This window comes from Sorex fumeus, unplaced genomic scaffold (assembly GCF_029834395.1).
Source record: "Sorex fumeus unplaced genomic scaffold, SorFum_2.1 ptg000061l, whole genome shotgun sequence".
NCBI lineage: Eukaryota > Metazoa > Chordata > Mammalia > Eulipotyphla > Soricidae > Sorex > Sorex fumeus.
In genome coordinates this window covers 20,566,504-20,585,299 of record NW_026606118.1, presented here as the reverse complement: position 1 = coordinate 20,585,299, position 18,796 = coordinate 20,566,504, and the positions used below count along the sequence as shown (strand labels likewise).

General features: G+C 39.5%; 1 protein-coding gene across 2 annotated transcripts in view; it reads left to right on the top strand.

Annotated features, from left to right (window-relative positions):
- Positions 1 to 18,796, top strand: part of UTRN (utrophin) — a 610,322-nt gene that overhangs the window by 168,989 nt on the left and 422,537 nt on the right. For both annotated transcript variants that reach the window (XM_056126431.1, XM_056126429.1), the window contains exons 13-18: positions 2,012 to 2,113; positions 7,345 to 7,452; positions 7,715 to 7,894; positions 8,881 to 9,053; positions 14,143 to 14,266; positions 17,941 to 18,028. In XM_056126431.1, coding sequence (XP_055982406.1) covers positions 2,012 to 2,113; positions 7,345 to 7,452; positions 7,715 to 7,894; positions 8,881 to 9,053; positions 14,143 to 14,266; positions 17,941 to 18,028 — 775 coding nt within the window. The remainder of the gene's footprint in view (positions 1 to 2,011; positions 2,114 to 7,344; positions 7,453 to 7,714; positions 7,895 to 8,880; positions 9,054 to 14,142; positions 14,267 to 17,940; positions 18,029 to 18,796) is intronic.

Genomic DNA, 18,796 nt, shown 5'->3' with positions numbered 1-18,796 from the left:
GAGCATCCTCCACCCAGATTCTCCAAATTCCAGTAGGCGGAGGTCACACCCACCAACTGACCCCCTGGTGCTGTGTAATCCCATCAACGGCCAAGACTCAGAGACTATAAAACCCAGCTCCCGGAAGCGCATGGCCGCATTCGCAGCCGCACGACATCTTATTATCTCATTCCTATTTTGGACAAACTGGCAGGCTACCGAATGTAACCTGCCCACACGGCAGAGTCTGGCAAATTCCCCGTGGCGTACCCAATATGCCAAATACCAGTAACAATTATGGGTCTCATTCTCCTAATTCTGAAAGAGCCTTGAATATGGCACTTTTCTAAAAATCTCAGGGCTAGGACGAAGGAGACGTTACTGCGGCCTGTTCAAGGCAATCGACGAATAACAGCATGGTCGTGATCATTGTGATTAATAACCAGATTTAGAAGGACAGGAGTAGAACTCATGCTGTCTCAAGGATTTCTTTCTCAGAGCACATCAGAAGGTGGAAAATTGCACTCTCCCACCCCCCCGGATCACGAGTTAAAATCCCTACAGAAGCTGGGGATTTTAACTCTATTTTGCTCTATTTTGAAGATATATTTAAAATATCTCAAATTTGTATATTAAAATCAGAATGCAGTGAAAAGAGCAGGAGTTTGGAGATAACTCACATGTGAGGCATTTGCTCCAATGTAGTTGCTGGACTCTAGGCAGATCTGAATTTTGAGATGGGGGTCTTTGAAAATTGAATATATATGTGTTAGAATTTGGAGATTTGGCTATGGTGGATGTAGTGCTCCTGTTTCTTTGTAAATCAAAATGTGAATGTCCCCAACAGTTTTGGAAATCCCAACAAATTTAGGCTACTTTATAACTTTTTTCCCCACACAAAATTATAGTGTTTCTTTACTTGTCTATATAAAGAAATTTTTTGGTAGTTCATAGGAACAGTAATTATATTAGCTGATAGAATATCCCAGTCTATGTCTTTTAGTAGCTTTCAGAATAAAAATGAGACACATGACATTCTTTTTGCTTCTGTAACATTGATGTTGGCCTATGGCTGTTTGACTTTGGTGCAGGAATATCTGCTCACACTAATCTGAGAGGTAGGCATTCCTGAAATGCCTTTTTCACAGTGAGGAAACTCAAGTTCAGAGAGGTTAAATATTTCCCCCAAGATTTAAATAGACTTTGAGTTAGAGTCCTCAGGTAGGGGCCCCACCTCTAAACTCTTACTTCTCTGCCTTTTGTATTTTATAAAGCATACTTTGGTATGAGAGAACAGAAGAGTAAACTATGATCTAAGTAATTCTTTCTCTATTATGTCGTTAAAAATAAGATTTAACATTGAGGAAAATTGGTTGGGTCAACCCAAAGAATGATTATTTAAAAATTAGTAAATTGATCTACCTTTACAAACACTTACAAGGTTTCTTCACTGGAGCACTCAGTGTGAACAGGTGAAATCAAATAAGTGTTTATAAATTTTATAGCCATTCAAAACACAGTTTATACAAGATTAATTGTTTTATAATGTTTCTAATTGTTTTATAATGTTTTACAAATGAAAACTCTCTTGGCTCATAAGAGATGAGTGAGAAATGATTGGTTATTGGAAAAAATTTTAAGTAAATGATAGCCTGAAAAATGTAAACTCAATGAAGATTTGTTTGCTCTATTTTGAAGATATATTTAAAATATTTCAAATTTATATGTTAACATCAGAATGCAGTGAAAAGAGCAGGAGTTTGGAGATAAAAGACACAAGTTAGAATTCTACTCATACCTCTTTCTTCCTCTGAAGTGGGAAGTAATTAAATTGTATGGAAATTAGTTTTTATCATCTGGAAAGTTTCAGGATTCATCTATTATTTTAAATGAGCTTTAATAAAATGCTTTGCACACACTGCTATTCTGAATAAAAAATTGAGCTCTGGATAAAAAGTTGAGCCTTGAGTTTGAGGGTGCTGATAATTGTATGTATTGTAGGACTGTTGACGAAGCTTTCTTGCTTTCCTAGAAACTCGGTGAACGGTGGACAGCTGTGTGCCGCTGGACAGAGGAGCGCTGGAATAGGTTACAGGAACTCAATCTATTGTGGCAGGAGTTACTGGAAGAACAGGTAAGACATGGACCCTTCATGGGCCAAGTAGATAGTGAAATCTAACGCCGCATTTAATGATGAGGTTGAAAACATCTTATTTCCTTTCTTTGCAAGTAGACAAATTTTTTATTTGTAAACAATCCATTTTCTGTCTGTTCATAAGCTTATTCATGGTGACCATATTGTATGACCCCATTGATAATAACGTCACTAGTGTTCGTAGCTTTAAATGTTAGTTTATTTGACATAATAATTTGTGTTGAATTTGGCTTGAGCTTTTATCAACAAAGTGCCTGTCATGTAGATGATGCTTGGTAATTAATGATAAATGGATTTATTCAGCACTTCCTGAACTTCAAATAACAAGAACTTGTCTAGATTTTTTCTGTTTTTTTTTCTTTTTGGGCCATATGTGGCTGTGTTCAGGGCTTGCTCCTGGTTCTATGCTTAGGGGGCTTAGGGGTCCAGGGATCAAACTTGGATTGGCCATATGTGAGGCAGACTGTACTATCGCTCTAGCACTTGTTACTGTTTAGCAGCATCACTGTTTTAACACTAAAATTAAAAAATTAATATATTTTTTTCTGCATGGATTGCTATAGCAAGATAATGGATAACCACTGACACAAAACTGCCTACCCTCCATGCTTCTGTAAAGTACTTATTAATAGTATTAATAAGTAAAGCATTTCTCCTAGATGCCAATATATTGTAGCTTTTTGAATATGAGTGATACTTTAATTCCACATCTCAGACTCTATTTAACGAATTCATTTATTTCTTTTGTTTTGAGCCATACCCAGTGGTTTTCAGGTCTTATTCCTGACTCTGTGTTCAAGTATCACTCTTGGTGGGTCGCTAGGGGCTTTTGGGGGTACCAGGTCCAGCACTTCAATCTTCCTGCATGCTGTCATATCTCTTTAGTCCTCTGGCTCTATTTTACATTCTTTAAATGTACTTTTTTAATTTCTCTCCACAAAAAGAAGCCATATTCTTTTTACGTGATAAAATAAGTGTATGCTTTATGGTTTATTAAAACATAAATGTAGTACATGTACATGTAGTAGTAGTAGTAGTAGTAGTAGTAGTAGTAGTAGTAGTAGTATTAATACTAGTGGTCGTAGTAGTCATCATAGCAGCAGCAGTAGCAGTAGTAGCAGTAGTGGAGAGACCATCTTAAAAAGTAGGTGGTGGGTGGCCTCAAAGCCATGGAGTAATCCTCCTGGTACTTATCTTGGCTATTCTTGGGTGTTAGTCTCCTATTTTATTACTTTATGTTCCCCAGATCAATGCAATCTTTCTATGTCTGTCCCTCTCTTTTTGACCCATTTCACTTAGCATGATACTTTCCATGTAGTACCACTTGTATATGAGTTTCATGACTTCATCTCTTCTAACAGCTGCATAGTACTCCATTATGCACGCTAGGGGATAAGGCAGCTCAGATAGAGAAGAGAGCACCAAATAAAGGGTGTTGGGAGGTTCAGGATGGGAGATGTGTGATGAGAGTAGACTATAGACCGAACATGATTGCTACTCAATGTCTCTTTTGCAAACCACAACACTCAAAAGGAGAGAGAGAACAAAAGGGAATGCCCTGCCACAGAGGTAGAGTGGGATGGGGGTGGGGTGGGGGGTGTGAGGGATACTGGGATCAGTGGTGGTGGAGAATGGGCAATGGTGGATGGATGGGTATTTGATCATTGTATAACTGAAACCCAAGCACAAAAATTTGTAAGTCTACAACTGTACCTCATGGTGTTTTCACTAATAAAAATTTAAGGAAAAAAGAAGTAGGTAGTGGGGAAATAGCTCAAACTGTTAGAGCTCATGCCTTGCATGCACAAAGCTCCAAGCCCCAGGCACTGTGTGATCCACCTTCAGTACCTCTGGATGTGTTCCTGACGGCCTCCAAGCATCTGGTCTGCACTGCATCACTGCATTTAAATCCCTGTCAGATCAGCACTATGGGGCCAAAGGTGGCTGGAAGGGGCCCCAGCCACTGTAGTGAAGTGGTCTGTATGATGAGGACAGGGATTGGGGCTGAGCATATGGCTCTAAGAGAACTCAGGTTCCATCCTTGATATGGCGTGGCATCAGAGCACCACCCAGAATGATCCTGCCCCCTGAGCACTGCTGAGTGTGCACCTTCCACCACCACAATAACAATTTAAAAAAAGGTTGTAGTAAAATTAGTATAAATCACTACTCCCATTATTTGGTCGGACTTTTCCCTAATCTCATAAGAAACCTACCTGGCTTTAATTTACGAAAAAGCATATTTTACTTTATAAAATTTAAATTTACTTGAATCCTTGTATTTAGGCCAAAAAATAACAGAGAATACTTAAAATAATTGGAAGAAGTTGGGCTGGAGGTAAGGCACTTGCCTTATGTGTAGCTGACCCAGATTAGGTTCTGGCCCCACATGTTTCCCTGAGAACTTCCAGGAGTGATCCTTGAGCGAAGAGCCCAGAGTAAGCCCTGTGCACTGTATTGTACCCCCTCCCCCACAAATAAAACCAAAACCAAAACCAAAACAGGAAACCAAAAACAGTAATCGGAAGACCTCAGGGTTCTAGCTTAGTAGTAGATCAACTTTGCATGTGTAAAACCCTGGGTTTGATTCCTGGCACCACCATAAGTGAAATAAAATTTATGGTTTGATTCCCGGCACCACCATAAATGAACTAAAATTTATGGTTTGATTCGTGGCACTACCATAAATGAAATAAAATAAGCCAACATAAATAGTGGGAGACACTGACTGCTACAAAAAAGCCTGGTATTACTCTTCTACTAATAAAATAAAGAAGAACTTGGAAGTACTTTTAATTCGCTAATTTAAAGCATAGATTTTAAAAAATAGATCCTGTCTACTCTCCTTGTCATTCCACTGACCTTTAACGACTTTCTTATGGAAGCAGTTAATATGGAGGCGGGGAATTAGCACAAGTGTAGAGTAGAAACGAACCTTCATCCTTAATATTTAGATAATTTGTGGTTGTGTGGTCTGAGACCAAGTACAGTGCCTGAACTTAAGCAACCTTTCAAGGGATTTCTTATCCACTCAGTAACAGAGGCATTAAGATGATTTGGCAAATGAGTTGGAGCCTATGGCAAGTTCGAGTGTGGCTCTGAGTAATATCTCACTCTCCCTTTGCAATATTTTTTTTAAAATTTTATTTTATTGAATCACCATGAGATATAGTTACAAGCTTTCATGTTTGAGTTACAATCACACAGTGATCAAAAACCCATCCCTCCACTAGTGCACATTCTCCACCACCAATGTCCCCAGTATACTTCCCCCTTTCCCACCCTCCCACTGCCTCCATGGCAGACAATTTCCCCCTTACTCTCATTGGGTATGACAGTTTGCAATACAGATACTGAGAGGTTATCATGTTTGGTTCTTTATCTACTTTCAGCACACATCTCCCACCCCGATCAATCCCTCCAACCTTCATTTTCTTATTGATCCCTTCTCTATTCCAGCTGCCTTCTCCCCCCTTGCTCATGAGGCAGGCTTCCAAATACGGGGCCGTCTTCCTTGTGTCTACTGTCCCTTTGGAGTCTCAACCTCCTTCCATGCACCCCATGCTCGTGCCTGGAGTTACTTGCTGTTCCCTTTCCTTCAGTTATTGGTGTTACAGATCTCTCTTCTGCATCCTCTCAGCTCTTCCCAGCGCTTGGCACACCATGACGTGACTGCCTCATAGTGATTGTCTTGTTTGCCAGAAAAGGGTCTGCGTATTTTGTTTTCTCATCCCTGTGTTTTGCCTCAGGCGCGGATGCCATTTGCCCTGGCATCCCTCATCACTGATCATTTCCTTTCTCTCTTTACATTATCAGCTCCCTTCTGCACCCCCAGTGTCCTGAAGCTGGAAGCAGTCTCTTCTTCTTTGGAACTGCCACATATTAAACTTTTAAATATTATATATACACAGGCATATGTCTCTCTAGTGTGGATTTCTGGTGTCTTCTGTTCAGAGGTTTTTTTTTATGCATAGCTTATTACCTATTCCTCTGATAAAGTAGTCATATTTGTCTCGTGTTTTGCATGTGTTTTTTTTTCTTGGCTTGCGAATAAAGAAGCAGGATCAGTTGCTAAATAAAATGACCACTGTAAAATTAGGGAAGGAATTGATAACATACAAAACCAAGAGTTTCCTTCTCCCAACTCTGTAGAAAGGGGTTTCTGTGATAGACTTTGCTTTTTGAAAAGAATGAATCCAGTGCAGTTGTTCATTCTCCCTTCAAGTTTTTCTTTCTTGCTTAAATAAGTGGCTTGTGCGTAAACACTGTGTTCTTGGCCAAGTACGTTTGAACATCTTATGTTGACTTTGGACCATCTTCAGACATCTCCCTCTGATCATAACTACAGTTGAACCTGGAGCATCCATATCGTTTTTCTGCACAACACCCTGGAAAAGCCTCTGACTAAAATATTGGTACTTTATCTGCCTCTGCTCTTACTTGCCAAGAGATTGATTTTGAATTTGTTGCTTGACTTTTCTCTCCACCCTCCCTTAAATGAACAGGACAAAACAGTCTCTTAAGATTCTGTTGGATGATTTCTTTTCCCCCCGCCCCCTTCTTCAAAAATCTTCACATACCGGAGCTGCCGGCGTCAAATCCATACATGTGGCAGTACTGGGTTTGAACTCTTGACCATGCACTTGCTGGACAGGGGTTTTAGTTGCTGAACCTCTCTTAGAGGTTCTGAACTTCATTTTGCCTCTGTTGAGTTATGATTCTTTTGGAGACTTGGAGAATTGGACATGACTTTTTAGATTCACCTTGCTCCTTGAAATTTGGTTGCTACCCAGGTGTAAGGTTAATGTCAAGGTTCTCTTTTGCAAATTTGAGAGGAATATTTTCAAGAGAGGTGTCTTTCCGACCCACTTAATCTTAAGAGCTTGTTGATTTTGGCCACTCTTGATTCCTGACTCTGTATTCAGGGATCACTCTGGTCAGTACTCGGAAGACCATATGGGGGTCTGGATATTGAACCTTGGATATTGAACCTTGACTGTGTAGTACAAGCACCTTTCCCTCTGTACTATCTCTTTGGCCCCAGGCTTAGGAGTTTCAAGATTAGTGGGTCTTATGATAAGAAATTGCCCTTATTTTAGGGAAGGGTGAAACCTTTAGTAAAATTAAATATCTGGGTATGGCAACTTGACTGGCTGAAATACTAAAGATTTCTTGATTACAGTTCTAACATTAAAAAAATTTTCTTGTAGTGTTTGTTAAAGGCTTGGCTAACAGAAAAAGAAGAGGCCTTAAATAAAATCCAGACAAGCAGCTTCAAAGACCAGAAGGAATTAAGTGTCAGTGTTCGGCGACTGGCAGTAAGTGATGTTGTTATCTGCATCTGTCTGTAAGGCTGTGATATTTCAGTGTTTCGCATCAATGGTTAATGCTGTTTGTTGACTCTACATTATATTCATCACTCAGTGATAAAATGCTAGAACCCGAATGTTTATGTTTTAACGTTAGTAAATTGTATAGTAAGTACATCATACTATAAAACACGTGTTTACAATTTGAGACTGGGGGAGAGAAATATAAAGTCATATCAAGAGATTATCTAATATATACTTGAACTATTAGATTTTAAAAGAAGACATGGAAATGAAGCGTCAAGCCCTGGATCAGTTGAGTGAGATTGGGCAGGATGTGAGTCAATTAATTGATAATCCCCGAGCATCTGAGAAGATCAACAGCGACTCAGAGGAACTGACTCAGAGATGGGATTCTCTGGTTCAGAGACTAGAAGATTCTTCTAACCAGGTATCTTTTTCTTTGGACAGTACGTGGTTCCATTAAGTAGAAATTAAATGTTGTCAGGTTAGTTTAAGTTTTTATGAAACAAAGTTACTTGCTTACACTGAAAAGTCTGTTTCTTTACCCAGTTTACTGTAAAATTGAAATATTGGTGTGTGAAAATATTTAGTTTTCAAAGTAAACCTTAATCTTTAAAAAAACATACTAATGTCCAGTATTTTAACTGGTAATAGAAAAAATAGTAACTGGTCATAGAAAAAATCTGTTTCATGTCATGAAAGATGAATTAATCTAAAGAATGCTTTTGTGAGAGTTGATTAAATATATAATGTGTTTAGGGGTCAGAAAGATAGTACAGTGGTTAGGGCACTCGTCTTACATGCAGCAGACCTGGGTTTAATCCCTGGAGCCCCTGTGTTACTCTGATCCCCACTCCTGAATGCAAAGCCAGGATTCCTCCTTCCGCCTTGAGAACCACCAGGTGTGACCCCAAAACAAAACAATGTGTTTACATAAATGTTTATCGAAACATTCATAATAGCCGAAAAGTGAAACAGCTCAAGCGTCTATCAACAGAGGGATGCTGAAGCAAATTACAGTTTCACTATATATTGGGTTATTATTTGGCAATAAAAAATGAAGTATTGATATATACTCTAACATGGACATATCCTGAAACTGTTATCATACTAAGTAAATGGAACCAGTCACAAGATTGCATCATGATTCTATCCAGAGAAAGTGCCTGAGGCTGGCAAATTCATAGAGACAGAAAGTAGATTAGTGTTTGCCGAAATTCTAAAGGGGCACTGGGGATTCTTTCCTGAGTGATAAAATTGTTCCAGAGTTAGAGAGTGGGATGGTTGTGCAACTCTGTGCATATACTGATAACCATAGACTGTACATTTTCAAGGGCAAAATTTATGACGGGTGAATTATAAATCAATCAGGTGGTTATAAAACATGAAAACTGTGGCCGATCTTTATTTCAGGTGACTCAGGCTGTAACCAAGCTGGGTATGTCCCAGATTCCTCAAAAGGAGCTTTTGGAAACCGTTCGAATAAGAGAACAAGTAACGACAACGAAAAGAACAAAGCAAGAGCTGCCTCCCCCTCCCCCACCCAAGAAGAGACAGATTCCTGTGGATATGGACATTAAGAAAAAGTGAGAAAGATAGAAAAAGTTTCATATCTGTACCTAAGACTGCATGTAACATACAGTATGCTGCTATGTCATATAATGTGTATTATATTTGGCACTTGGCTAATCATTAGACATATGCAAGTTAGACCCAACGGTTTTAAAAGGTCAATGACTGAACCACTTACTACTCCCTTAATTGCTGGCATATCTGCTTCACACCTGTTGAACATCTGAACCTCTCTGAACATCTGAGCATATGAACAGCTCTTGGATGATCCAATTTTCTCCTGGGTACAGTTTGGAAGATGCTAGGGCATACTGTTTTTTCTTCATATCCCATCCTTTACTTGGAAGGTTATGAGTGTCCAGTATTCCTCCTTTTTTCCTTCTTTCACTATTTCATCTCCAGTAATTCTTCTTTAGATAGATTCTTTGTGATTTTTCCTTCCTCTTCATGCCATTAAAAAAATTTAATTCAGGAAAGTAGTTCCTTTTGAGTCTCCCTTTCCCCCTCATTCACCATGTTTTCTTTCTTCCTTGGTTAGATTAACAGATCTTTTATATTTAGCTTCAAGATTCATCATGGGGATAAAGTGTCTTTTTCTTACTGATTAAAAAAAAAAGACCCTCAGAATTTTTAGAAGAAGAAAAATCACAGGGAGTGATAGCACAGTGGTAGGGCGTTTGCCTTGTGCGCAGCCAGCCCGGCCGAGCCGGGTTCGATTCCTCCGTCCCTCTTGGAGAGCTTGGCAAGCTACCGAGAGTATTCAGTATGCCATACACAGTAACAAGAAGTCTCACAATGGAGACGTTACTGGGCCCGCTCGAGCAAATCGATGACCAATGGGAGGGAAGTATATATCATTTACCTAATATCATGTACCACTTTAAGCTGCACTGAGTCTCAGGTGTTGTATCTCATTTGCATTGTATTAGTTGGACCTTAAGATAACCCTGGAGTTGAGACATCTTTTTCAAATGGATCACACTGCCTGGGTAAATGGGAATCTCTTTGGGTTGGGAATAAAAATGCTATGGTTTCCCCAACTGAGACTTTATTAGATACAACAGTCTTACCATTTTACCACTGGTTTTCGTTTGGATGATAAGAAGGCTTTGTTTCTGTCTCTTCAGGGCAGAACCAACCTACCTCCAAAATGCCAGTGTAGCATGTGGGGTAGAGGATTCTGATATTGATAGGACCCACTCCCCCACGCCCCCCATCATTCCTTTCCTAAGTGTTTACATTCAGCTGGGTATTTTTGGCATGCATCTCTCCATGCTGAGCCAGCATATTTGGAAGCAGGGAAGGTTGTAAGAGACTAGAGGGTGTAACTCTAGAAATCTTTATTTGAATCAAACTCTGTTGGAGAGGGCTCATTCTGCAGCTGGAAATAGAATACTGTCCCCAAAGTGACTTTAGCACTGAGGTCATTGATTCTGTCATGTTGCAGCAAGTCCAGAGGGAGGCCAATTTTTTTTTTTTTGCTTTTTTTGGGTCACACCCGGTGATGCTCAGGGGTTACTCCTGGCTCTGCACTCAGGAATTACTCCTGGCAGTGCTCAGGGGACAATATGGGATGCTGGGATTTGAACCCAGGTCGACCATGTGCAAAGCAAATGCCCTACTTGCTGTGCTATCACTTCAGCTCCAGGGAGGTCACTCTTAATGAGATGTGGGGCTCAGCACTCTGCTTCCATATGTCTCTGCTTTCCTCAGCACCTTGGCCTTCACCCCAAGCCTGGTCTACTCTGGTCCCAAGAGTGTGCTAGAGGACCAGAGTAGCTTCCTGGTCTGCTCTACTCTGCTTTGTAGGCAGGAAGGAACGACAGTTCTTGTCTCTCTCTCTCTCTCTCTCTCTCTCTTTCTCTCTCTCTCTCCCCCCCCTCTCTGAATCAACCAGGAAAAGTGACATTTTTTGCCAGAGGGAAAGGGACAGCAAGATCTCAGTCAATGACCCTGGTTTCACCGAGCTTGCCCATGCCTTGGTGTTTTGGTGGTTGGAACTTTCTAGTCATTTTTTTTTTGTTTGTTTGTTCTTTGTAGTTGTGTTCTATGAGATCTAGAGACTCAAGAAGAAGTAAGAAACAGGCAACCAGATTAAATACCTGTCTTTTGGTCCAATGTTGATTGATACAGTTAATTCCTAGATAAATAGGGACTTGACATGTTCTAATTCATTGTAATAGAAGATAATGACATTTCTTTAAACCAAAATTATTATTATTATTATTATTATTATTATTATTGGGCTGTGCTATCGCAGGTAGGGTGTTTGCCTTGCACATGGCCAACCTGGCCAACTTGAGTTTGGTTCCTCCAACTTCGATTCCTCTGCCCCTCTCTGAGAGCCCAGCAAGCTACCAAGAATATCTTGTCCACATGGCAAAGCCTGGCAAGCTACCCATGACGTATTTGATATGTCAAACACGGTAACAACAAGTCTCAGAATGTTACTAGGCCCACTTGAGCAAATTGATGAACAACCGGAGGACAGTGACAATGATGATGTTGATGATGACGATAATGATGATGATGATGATGATGATGATTATGATTACTATTATTTTGTGAGGGGTGGTATAGTTGGGCCAAACCTGGCAGTATGTGGGGTACTCGGAATCTCTGTGCTCAGGAATGACTGCTCAGGGACCCATGCGGTTCTGGGACTCAAATCTGGGCCTCCTACTTGCAATGCGTATGCTTAGTTTTTTCAGTGATCTGTCTGACCATGAAACTATTATTTTTGAAGGTGTTGCTCAGGAGCTATTCCTGGAGATTGAGTCTGGACCTCCCATTTATAAACTCACACTCACCCTACTGCGCTATCTCTTTAGTTCCCCCAAATTATTCTTATACCCAGTCATCATATGTCACTTCCAAGTAACCCATGTGTGCTAGCCTTACTTTCTGCATGATGTAGAATGGTGTCACTCCTTTTCAGTATAGAACCCATTTAGTATTTAGGTTTCTTATTCCCATTTCCATATTCCAGAATGTCCTAAATCCTAGTATGACATGCTTTCCAGACCCTTCTAGTCTGCTATGGAAACCTCTGGGAACTTTTGTTAAAAAAAGACTGTCTGAGCAGATGTGTGAGCCTCACAAAAGGCCTTAGCACAGTTGATAATTCACGCTTCTTTCTAACCGGGCAGTGCGTTGTCCCATCCTTTTCCTTGGAGGGAAGAAAGATACTCATTTTTCTATCTTCTGGGTATCTGGTGAGGGGCCTAGAGCTCATTGCTTCTTTGTGGCGTTTGAGTCCTTAGGGCTCTTTGCATGTGTTGCATTTAATCTCCTTGAAGGATTCAATAGTGCTAAGATAACAGAAGGGGGTTACTGCTTCAGTGACACCCAGAGCCCTGGTTATTTGTTTAGAATTTGAAAAAATCCCATACAAAACATAGGAAATTTATTGTAATGAAAACCCAAATATTCAGATCTCTATTGGAATGCTTTAAGTCAAGTCCCTCACCTCCCAGAGTTGGCACTAGCAATATGTGCTTACTGGAAAATACCAAAACATGCCCAAAATTGTTTGGAAAGCCCTGTGACAGAAGGTCACTCTCAAAGGACAGAGAACCTCTATTTGGAGCCCAAATTTACCTGTGAATAACATTGCAAGCCCAGGCATTTACTCAAGACCTCCTTGCACAATCCCAGGATATACCTCCTGGGTTTTGTGAAACTCCTCCCTTGATTTGGCATCAGTCAGTGACCATTCCTCCATTCGTCCCTTCTCACCAGGGTTTCGAGCAGCCTTCTCCACCTTTCTCCAGGCTATCTCATCTTTCACAGGTCACTATCCGTTCTCACTCTCACGACTGCCACAGCCCTGTCTCTCTCATCTTCTCTCTTTTCCCTCAGTGAACACTGAAGAATAAGTATAGTCACGTTACCCTGTGCTGAAATCCCTTCACCAACTCTCAGTTGCCCTTTTGTTAAATCCAAATGACTTAATCCATCCCTCAGGGCCTTCCGGTAACTGGTCCTGATGTGCTTTGTGAGCTGTCCCTTTCTGACTGGTACTCGCTATTCTTGTCACACCAAACTCTGTGCAGGGTATAAAGTGTGGTCTCTTCTTTCTATTGTTTTTCCTTTGTAAGAAGAACTCTTGGTCAAAAATACACCTTTTTTCCCAGATAGAGTATTCTTGGTGAAGCATTCATTTCAGTGAGTTTTTTTTTTCACTCTATCCCATGATCATTGTATAACTGAAACCCAAGCACAAAAATTTGTAAATCTACAACTGTACCTCATGGTGTTTCACTAATAAAAAAAAAAGATGCTGAGTGCTAAAGTGGCATAAAAAAATACACCTTTTTCACTCAAGCCATTTACTCTCCTTCCTCTTCAAATTGTGAACTCCTGGGAATTAGCATCTGATCCATTCTTTGTTGCTACATAGTGCTTTTCTTTCACCTAATTAAGACTGGGTGAGGCCTGAGACTGTATGTGTACACCTTCATATCACGGGCCCTTGTGGGTGCCTCACCTATAAGAGCATCAGTCACTACGTATTGAGTCAGAGAAGGTGTTACTTCGGGAATATCTGTACTTATTTTTTGTTATTCTCCAACCAAATCTGTTTTTCACCATCTCCATATATTTAAGAAAGTAATTTCTTCTTTGTTGTTTTTTGGCTTTAGTTTCTTGGGTCACACATGGTGGTGCTCAGGACTTACTCCTGGTTCTGTAATCAGGGATCACTCCTGGTGGGGTTTGAGAACCATACTGGGGGCTGGGATCAAACTCAGGTTGGCCCTCTGCAAGGCAAGTACCTCCCTCACCTGCTGTACTATTGCTCTGGCCCAAATGTGATTTCTTATAAAGCTGAAAAACCAAAACCGAAACCAAAATTTTCATACTTAATGATTGTCTTTAAGTATTTGCTGACATTGCAGTTTTTTTTCCTCTTTTACACCCCGTAAATGTAAATGTGTCATCTTATTTTGCATGGTTACTATTCTGAGGGGTTGTCAGGGTTTTATTTAGAAGGAGGATTTAGAAACTCATGTTCGTTGAATGTTTTTCTGGTTCTTTTTCTTGAGCTGTGGGAAACCAGAGAAGAAAATGAATGATAATAGTAACATGTGCATCTCAAATCAGGTTTGATGCTGTAAGTGCAGAGCTATTGGACTGGATTTTGAAGTCAAAGACTGCCATTCAGGCTGCAGAGATAAAAGAGTTTAAGAAGATGCAAGAGACTTCAGAAGTGAAAAAGAAATTGAAGGTAAAATATAGAACAAGAATACTCAAGTGAATAAAATATTTTACCAGGTTATATTTGCTGTTGGCAGAAGGATGTGATCTGATCCAAGAGTTTCATCTGAAGTAAATACAAGCCATAAGGTCGTCTTAGAAGATTATAGTAAATTCTGATATATTCCATCTGCCTGGGATCAGAGCCTGTGGGGAATGATTCTCCCCTCCTTTCTTAACCATTCAAATGTGCAGGGAGGAACACACACCAAGATAATTCACTTATTACTTCAATTTTATAACTTAATGGATCTTAATCCCATACCAAATAATTTATGAATTTATGATGAGGAGGTTTTACTTTCTTACAAGAAACCATTACAGATCTTAAGTTGTCTTCAATATAGTCTTTTTAGAGAAGAGATAACAGTTAAATCAAACAAACAAACAAACCCTGCAAAAACAGATGGGAGTTTTGTTCTGCTACTCTAGACTTCTGTGTGTTTTGGAAACCGTGGCATGAGACTGGAGTAATGTGTGTGGCTGATAGTCCTTGGGTCTCTCTACATTTATCCAAGAGCGATTGGCCATCCAGAGCAAGCTAGGCTGTTATCACCATTAACATTGGTGTTTATAAAGGGTTTTGAGAATATTCACAAGATGTGTATAGGTGTGACAATGAAACTTAGAAAGTAGAAGTAGCTAGAGGCACACACATATATATCACATATGTATATATCATGTGTGTATATCTATCTATCTATCTATCTATCTATCTATCTATCTATCTATCAACACATATATGAAATCAGGGCTGGAGTGATAGCACAGCGGGTAGGGTGTTCGCCTTACACGCGGCCAACATGGCCGACCCGAGTTTGATTCCTCCGCCCCTCTCGGAGAGCCCAGCAAGCTACCGAGAGTATTCGATATGCCAGACACAGTAACAACAAAGTCTCCAATGGAGACGTTACTGGGCCCGCCCGAGCAAATCGACGATCAACGGGAGGGCCTTTACCTTACCTTTACCTTATATAAAATCAAGTAGCTCTCATGTAACAATAGCTTTCTGTAGGGATCAATGTAGATGTTATAGTGCTCCAGCAAGCAAGGACCTTTCAAAGGCACTATTGCTAACAAATCATTCAATTTATAGCAACATGGATGGAACTAGAGGATCATTATGCTGAGTGCAGTCAGTTAAAAAGAAAGGGAAAGATGCAGAGTGATGTCTCTCCTGTGTGGGACTTAAAGATACACAACACAGCAGCAGCAAACAATGAAAGGCAGCATAGTGGGAGAACTGAACCATACAATAGGGCTGGGTGGGAGGCTTGGGGGCCCTGGGAGAGGGAGGTGGGTACACTGGTGATGCCTGTGGTGTTGGAATTAAGTGCATAAGAAAAATAAACCACAGAATTTCAATACATTTTTCTTTTTTTTTAAGACCATGGTCCTTTCTACCTCATCATTCCTCAGCTTGTGTCCTGAGTGTCTTCTGATTTCTGCTCTTTGCTTTGTCAGTCATCATAGGCTGTTGTCTGTGCTCAGAATGGCTCTTTGTTAAGCACCTGGGCTGTGTGGCCAAAATGCCTGCTTCTTGAATAAGCCCTCTTCACCTCATTAGGGAGAATTAAGTGATTCATCTCCAGACTCCCGTGTTGCTCCAGGCAGACCTCTGTGAAAGCCTTTATTGAACTAATGCCATTATTTGTTTACGTGCCTTCTGTGCATGCTTAGACGGTGGAGATAATTTTCCACTGGACCTTGTTTGAGCAGGACTCAGTACGGTTCTTGGATTTGGGAAGGAGAGCATGCTGATGAGGCAGGGGGTGATGTGATAACCTAGGAGCACTGTTCTCTACTCAGGAGTTCAGAGAGGCAGAGATCACAGCCGTGTTCCATCATTTCATAAGCTTCTTACAGTTCTGAAAGACTAATCCAAGATGCCAGTGTCATTTGACAGTCCGATTCTCAAAAACATTAGAGTGGCAGAGAGTTGGACAATTACACTGATCTTTAGGGAACAAGTCCTGCAAAATATCGATAAGTTAAATTCTCTGTTTTGTGATCTATGAGCAATTTTATTTCTGCAAATTTTTACTATAATCTTTGAATAAAAATGACAGTTGTGTGTATTTATATGCCATGGTTGTCAGTTCTTCTGCTTATCACTTATTTTATTTTATTGAATTTTATTCACTTATTTATAAAATAAGTGAATAAAATTCACTTATTTTATTTAAGACAAATCTAGCAATAGGTACCAAAGGAGTAGACAAATGTAGAAGAGAAATATGTAACCATTGCCATAATCTATAATTTTTTTTTACAAGTTAGGAAAAGTTCAGTTCATTTTGTTTTTGTGAAAGAATAGCTTATTTTTACCCACTCAATATCAGGGTAGTAAATTTCTAGTGTACCATGAGAAGTAACAAAAATAAATTTGTGTAAAGCAGGCTTTTTCTCCAGTTTGAGGATGACTTTTTGTATTGATAATCAGGTTAGCAGAAAGAGGAGATCTGTCTTAGACTCTCATTAATATTTCCTGTTCTCTGACTAGAAAAATGCTATTTTACTTAGTCTTATTAAGGTTTATATGAAGCAAAATAGGGTTCCTGAAATTTTTTAAAATTGGCTTCTATGGAAGTTAGAATGAAATTTTTCTTTGGGTTGTCTAGCTGAAATATATAGATTATTTAGAAGCTATGGTTGCCTTATTATGAGCCTTATTTAAGTAGTTATTTAATAGTTATTATTAGTTGGGAATTGAGGAATGGGAGACATTTCAAATACACACACACACACACACACACACACACTCTGTCATCTCAGATGGTTCCCCCAAGCACTGCCAGGAGAAACCCCTAAGTACAGAGGCAGGAGTTAATTAAAAATTAATCTAAAAATTATAGATTAAGGCACATATGCTGCCCGAACCCATGTGCTGCTTGCGCCCATGTGGCCGAGCACATGTGGTGCCTGAGCATATGTGTCGCCCGCATCTTCCGTCTTGAGATGTGTACTTTCATGCTTTCGTGTCTAATGCTGGGATGTGTGTAGGGGCTCTCTCCGCCTGTGGACAAGCCCAGGTTCTCTCTTGAGCATGTTGTTCTCTACTTTCTCTCACTTTCTCTGCCTTCTTCCCTTTAAAGCCTCCAAATAAAATCTGTTTTACTTCAAAAATAAATTATAGATTAAGGCAATGGTTACATATTTCTCTCCTACAGATTCCTGATACCACAAAGTTACATAAAAGCCAAAATGACAATAATAATAATTATAATAATAATAACAACAACAACATGGCAGCTCACAATTTTCTTTTTTCATATTAAATTATCATCATTTACACATTCAGTTTATTGGACTTAATTTATGGTGTAGCATATCTTGAGGCTATATAGGTAAATTGATATAGTCGGTCAAAAATAGTAATTTAAATTTTACTCTGTTGATATGAACTCATAATTATAGTGTGCCTATTTTGCTTAGAAAAGAAAGCAAACTCTTATATTGCATCGTTGAATTTACCTTTTAAAACATAAATCATCTCCAGAGATACAAGCAGTGGCATGGATTAGGTAAACTTTGACTTTACTCCCTCAAGTGGGGTACTCATTATATATTCAAACTTAAAACAATGTTAATACTGTATTGAGGAGAGGATTTTACAGTGTTCTGATATTGGAACTTTACTTCCAGGTCTTAGAAAAAGAACAATCAGAAAGAAGCCCCAGACTGGAAGAATTAAACCTCACCGGACAGACTCTTTTGGAGCAAATGAGAAAAGGTAAGACTTAATTATTTTTCTTATTTCTTTAGATGGTGATATTGAATAATATTTGTAGTTTGACAAATTAAAAATATTAGTTTTAATACTGTAGCACCTATGTTGCTGAAAAAAACAGTTAAAATTATATTTTTCGGCCGCAGAATCTTTTATCTTATGGTAAAACTGATTATATAAAACACATAAAAGCAAATTTGTTCTGACTTTATACACGGCCAGGGAACTTAAATAAAACAGTGATGCCTCAGCAGGACAGTTGAAATCCACTAGTGTACAGAAATTTTTTTCCAACAGAGGCTATTCTTATTGATATTGGTGTGCAGAAGCTACCAGAATCACTCCTTTTTCTTTTTTTTTTTTCCTTTTTGGGTCACACCAGGCGATGATCAGGGGTTACTCCTGGCTTTGCACTCAGGAATTACTCCTGGTGGTGCGCTGGGGACCATATGGGATGCTGGGAATTGAACCCAAGTCGGCTGTGTGCAAGGCAAATGCCCTACCACTGTACTATCGCTCCAGCCCATCAGAATCACTTTTTATGGTACCTGGGATATAGCATGCAAAACATCTGGTCTACCACTTTTTGATCTCCCTAGTGCTGGTGTAGAAGATTTTAAAATTCTTTCCTCTAGGGATTACATATTGAGAATTTTTTTCAAGGAAAGTAGTGGAAGAGTTTTTTTTTTTTGTGATAATGTTTGGTAAATGAAATTACATTAAGCTAAATTCATTAGGATAAAGTCCACTCAGGGGACTGGAGAGATGGCA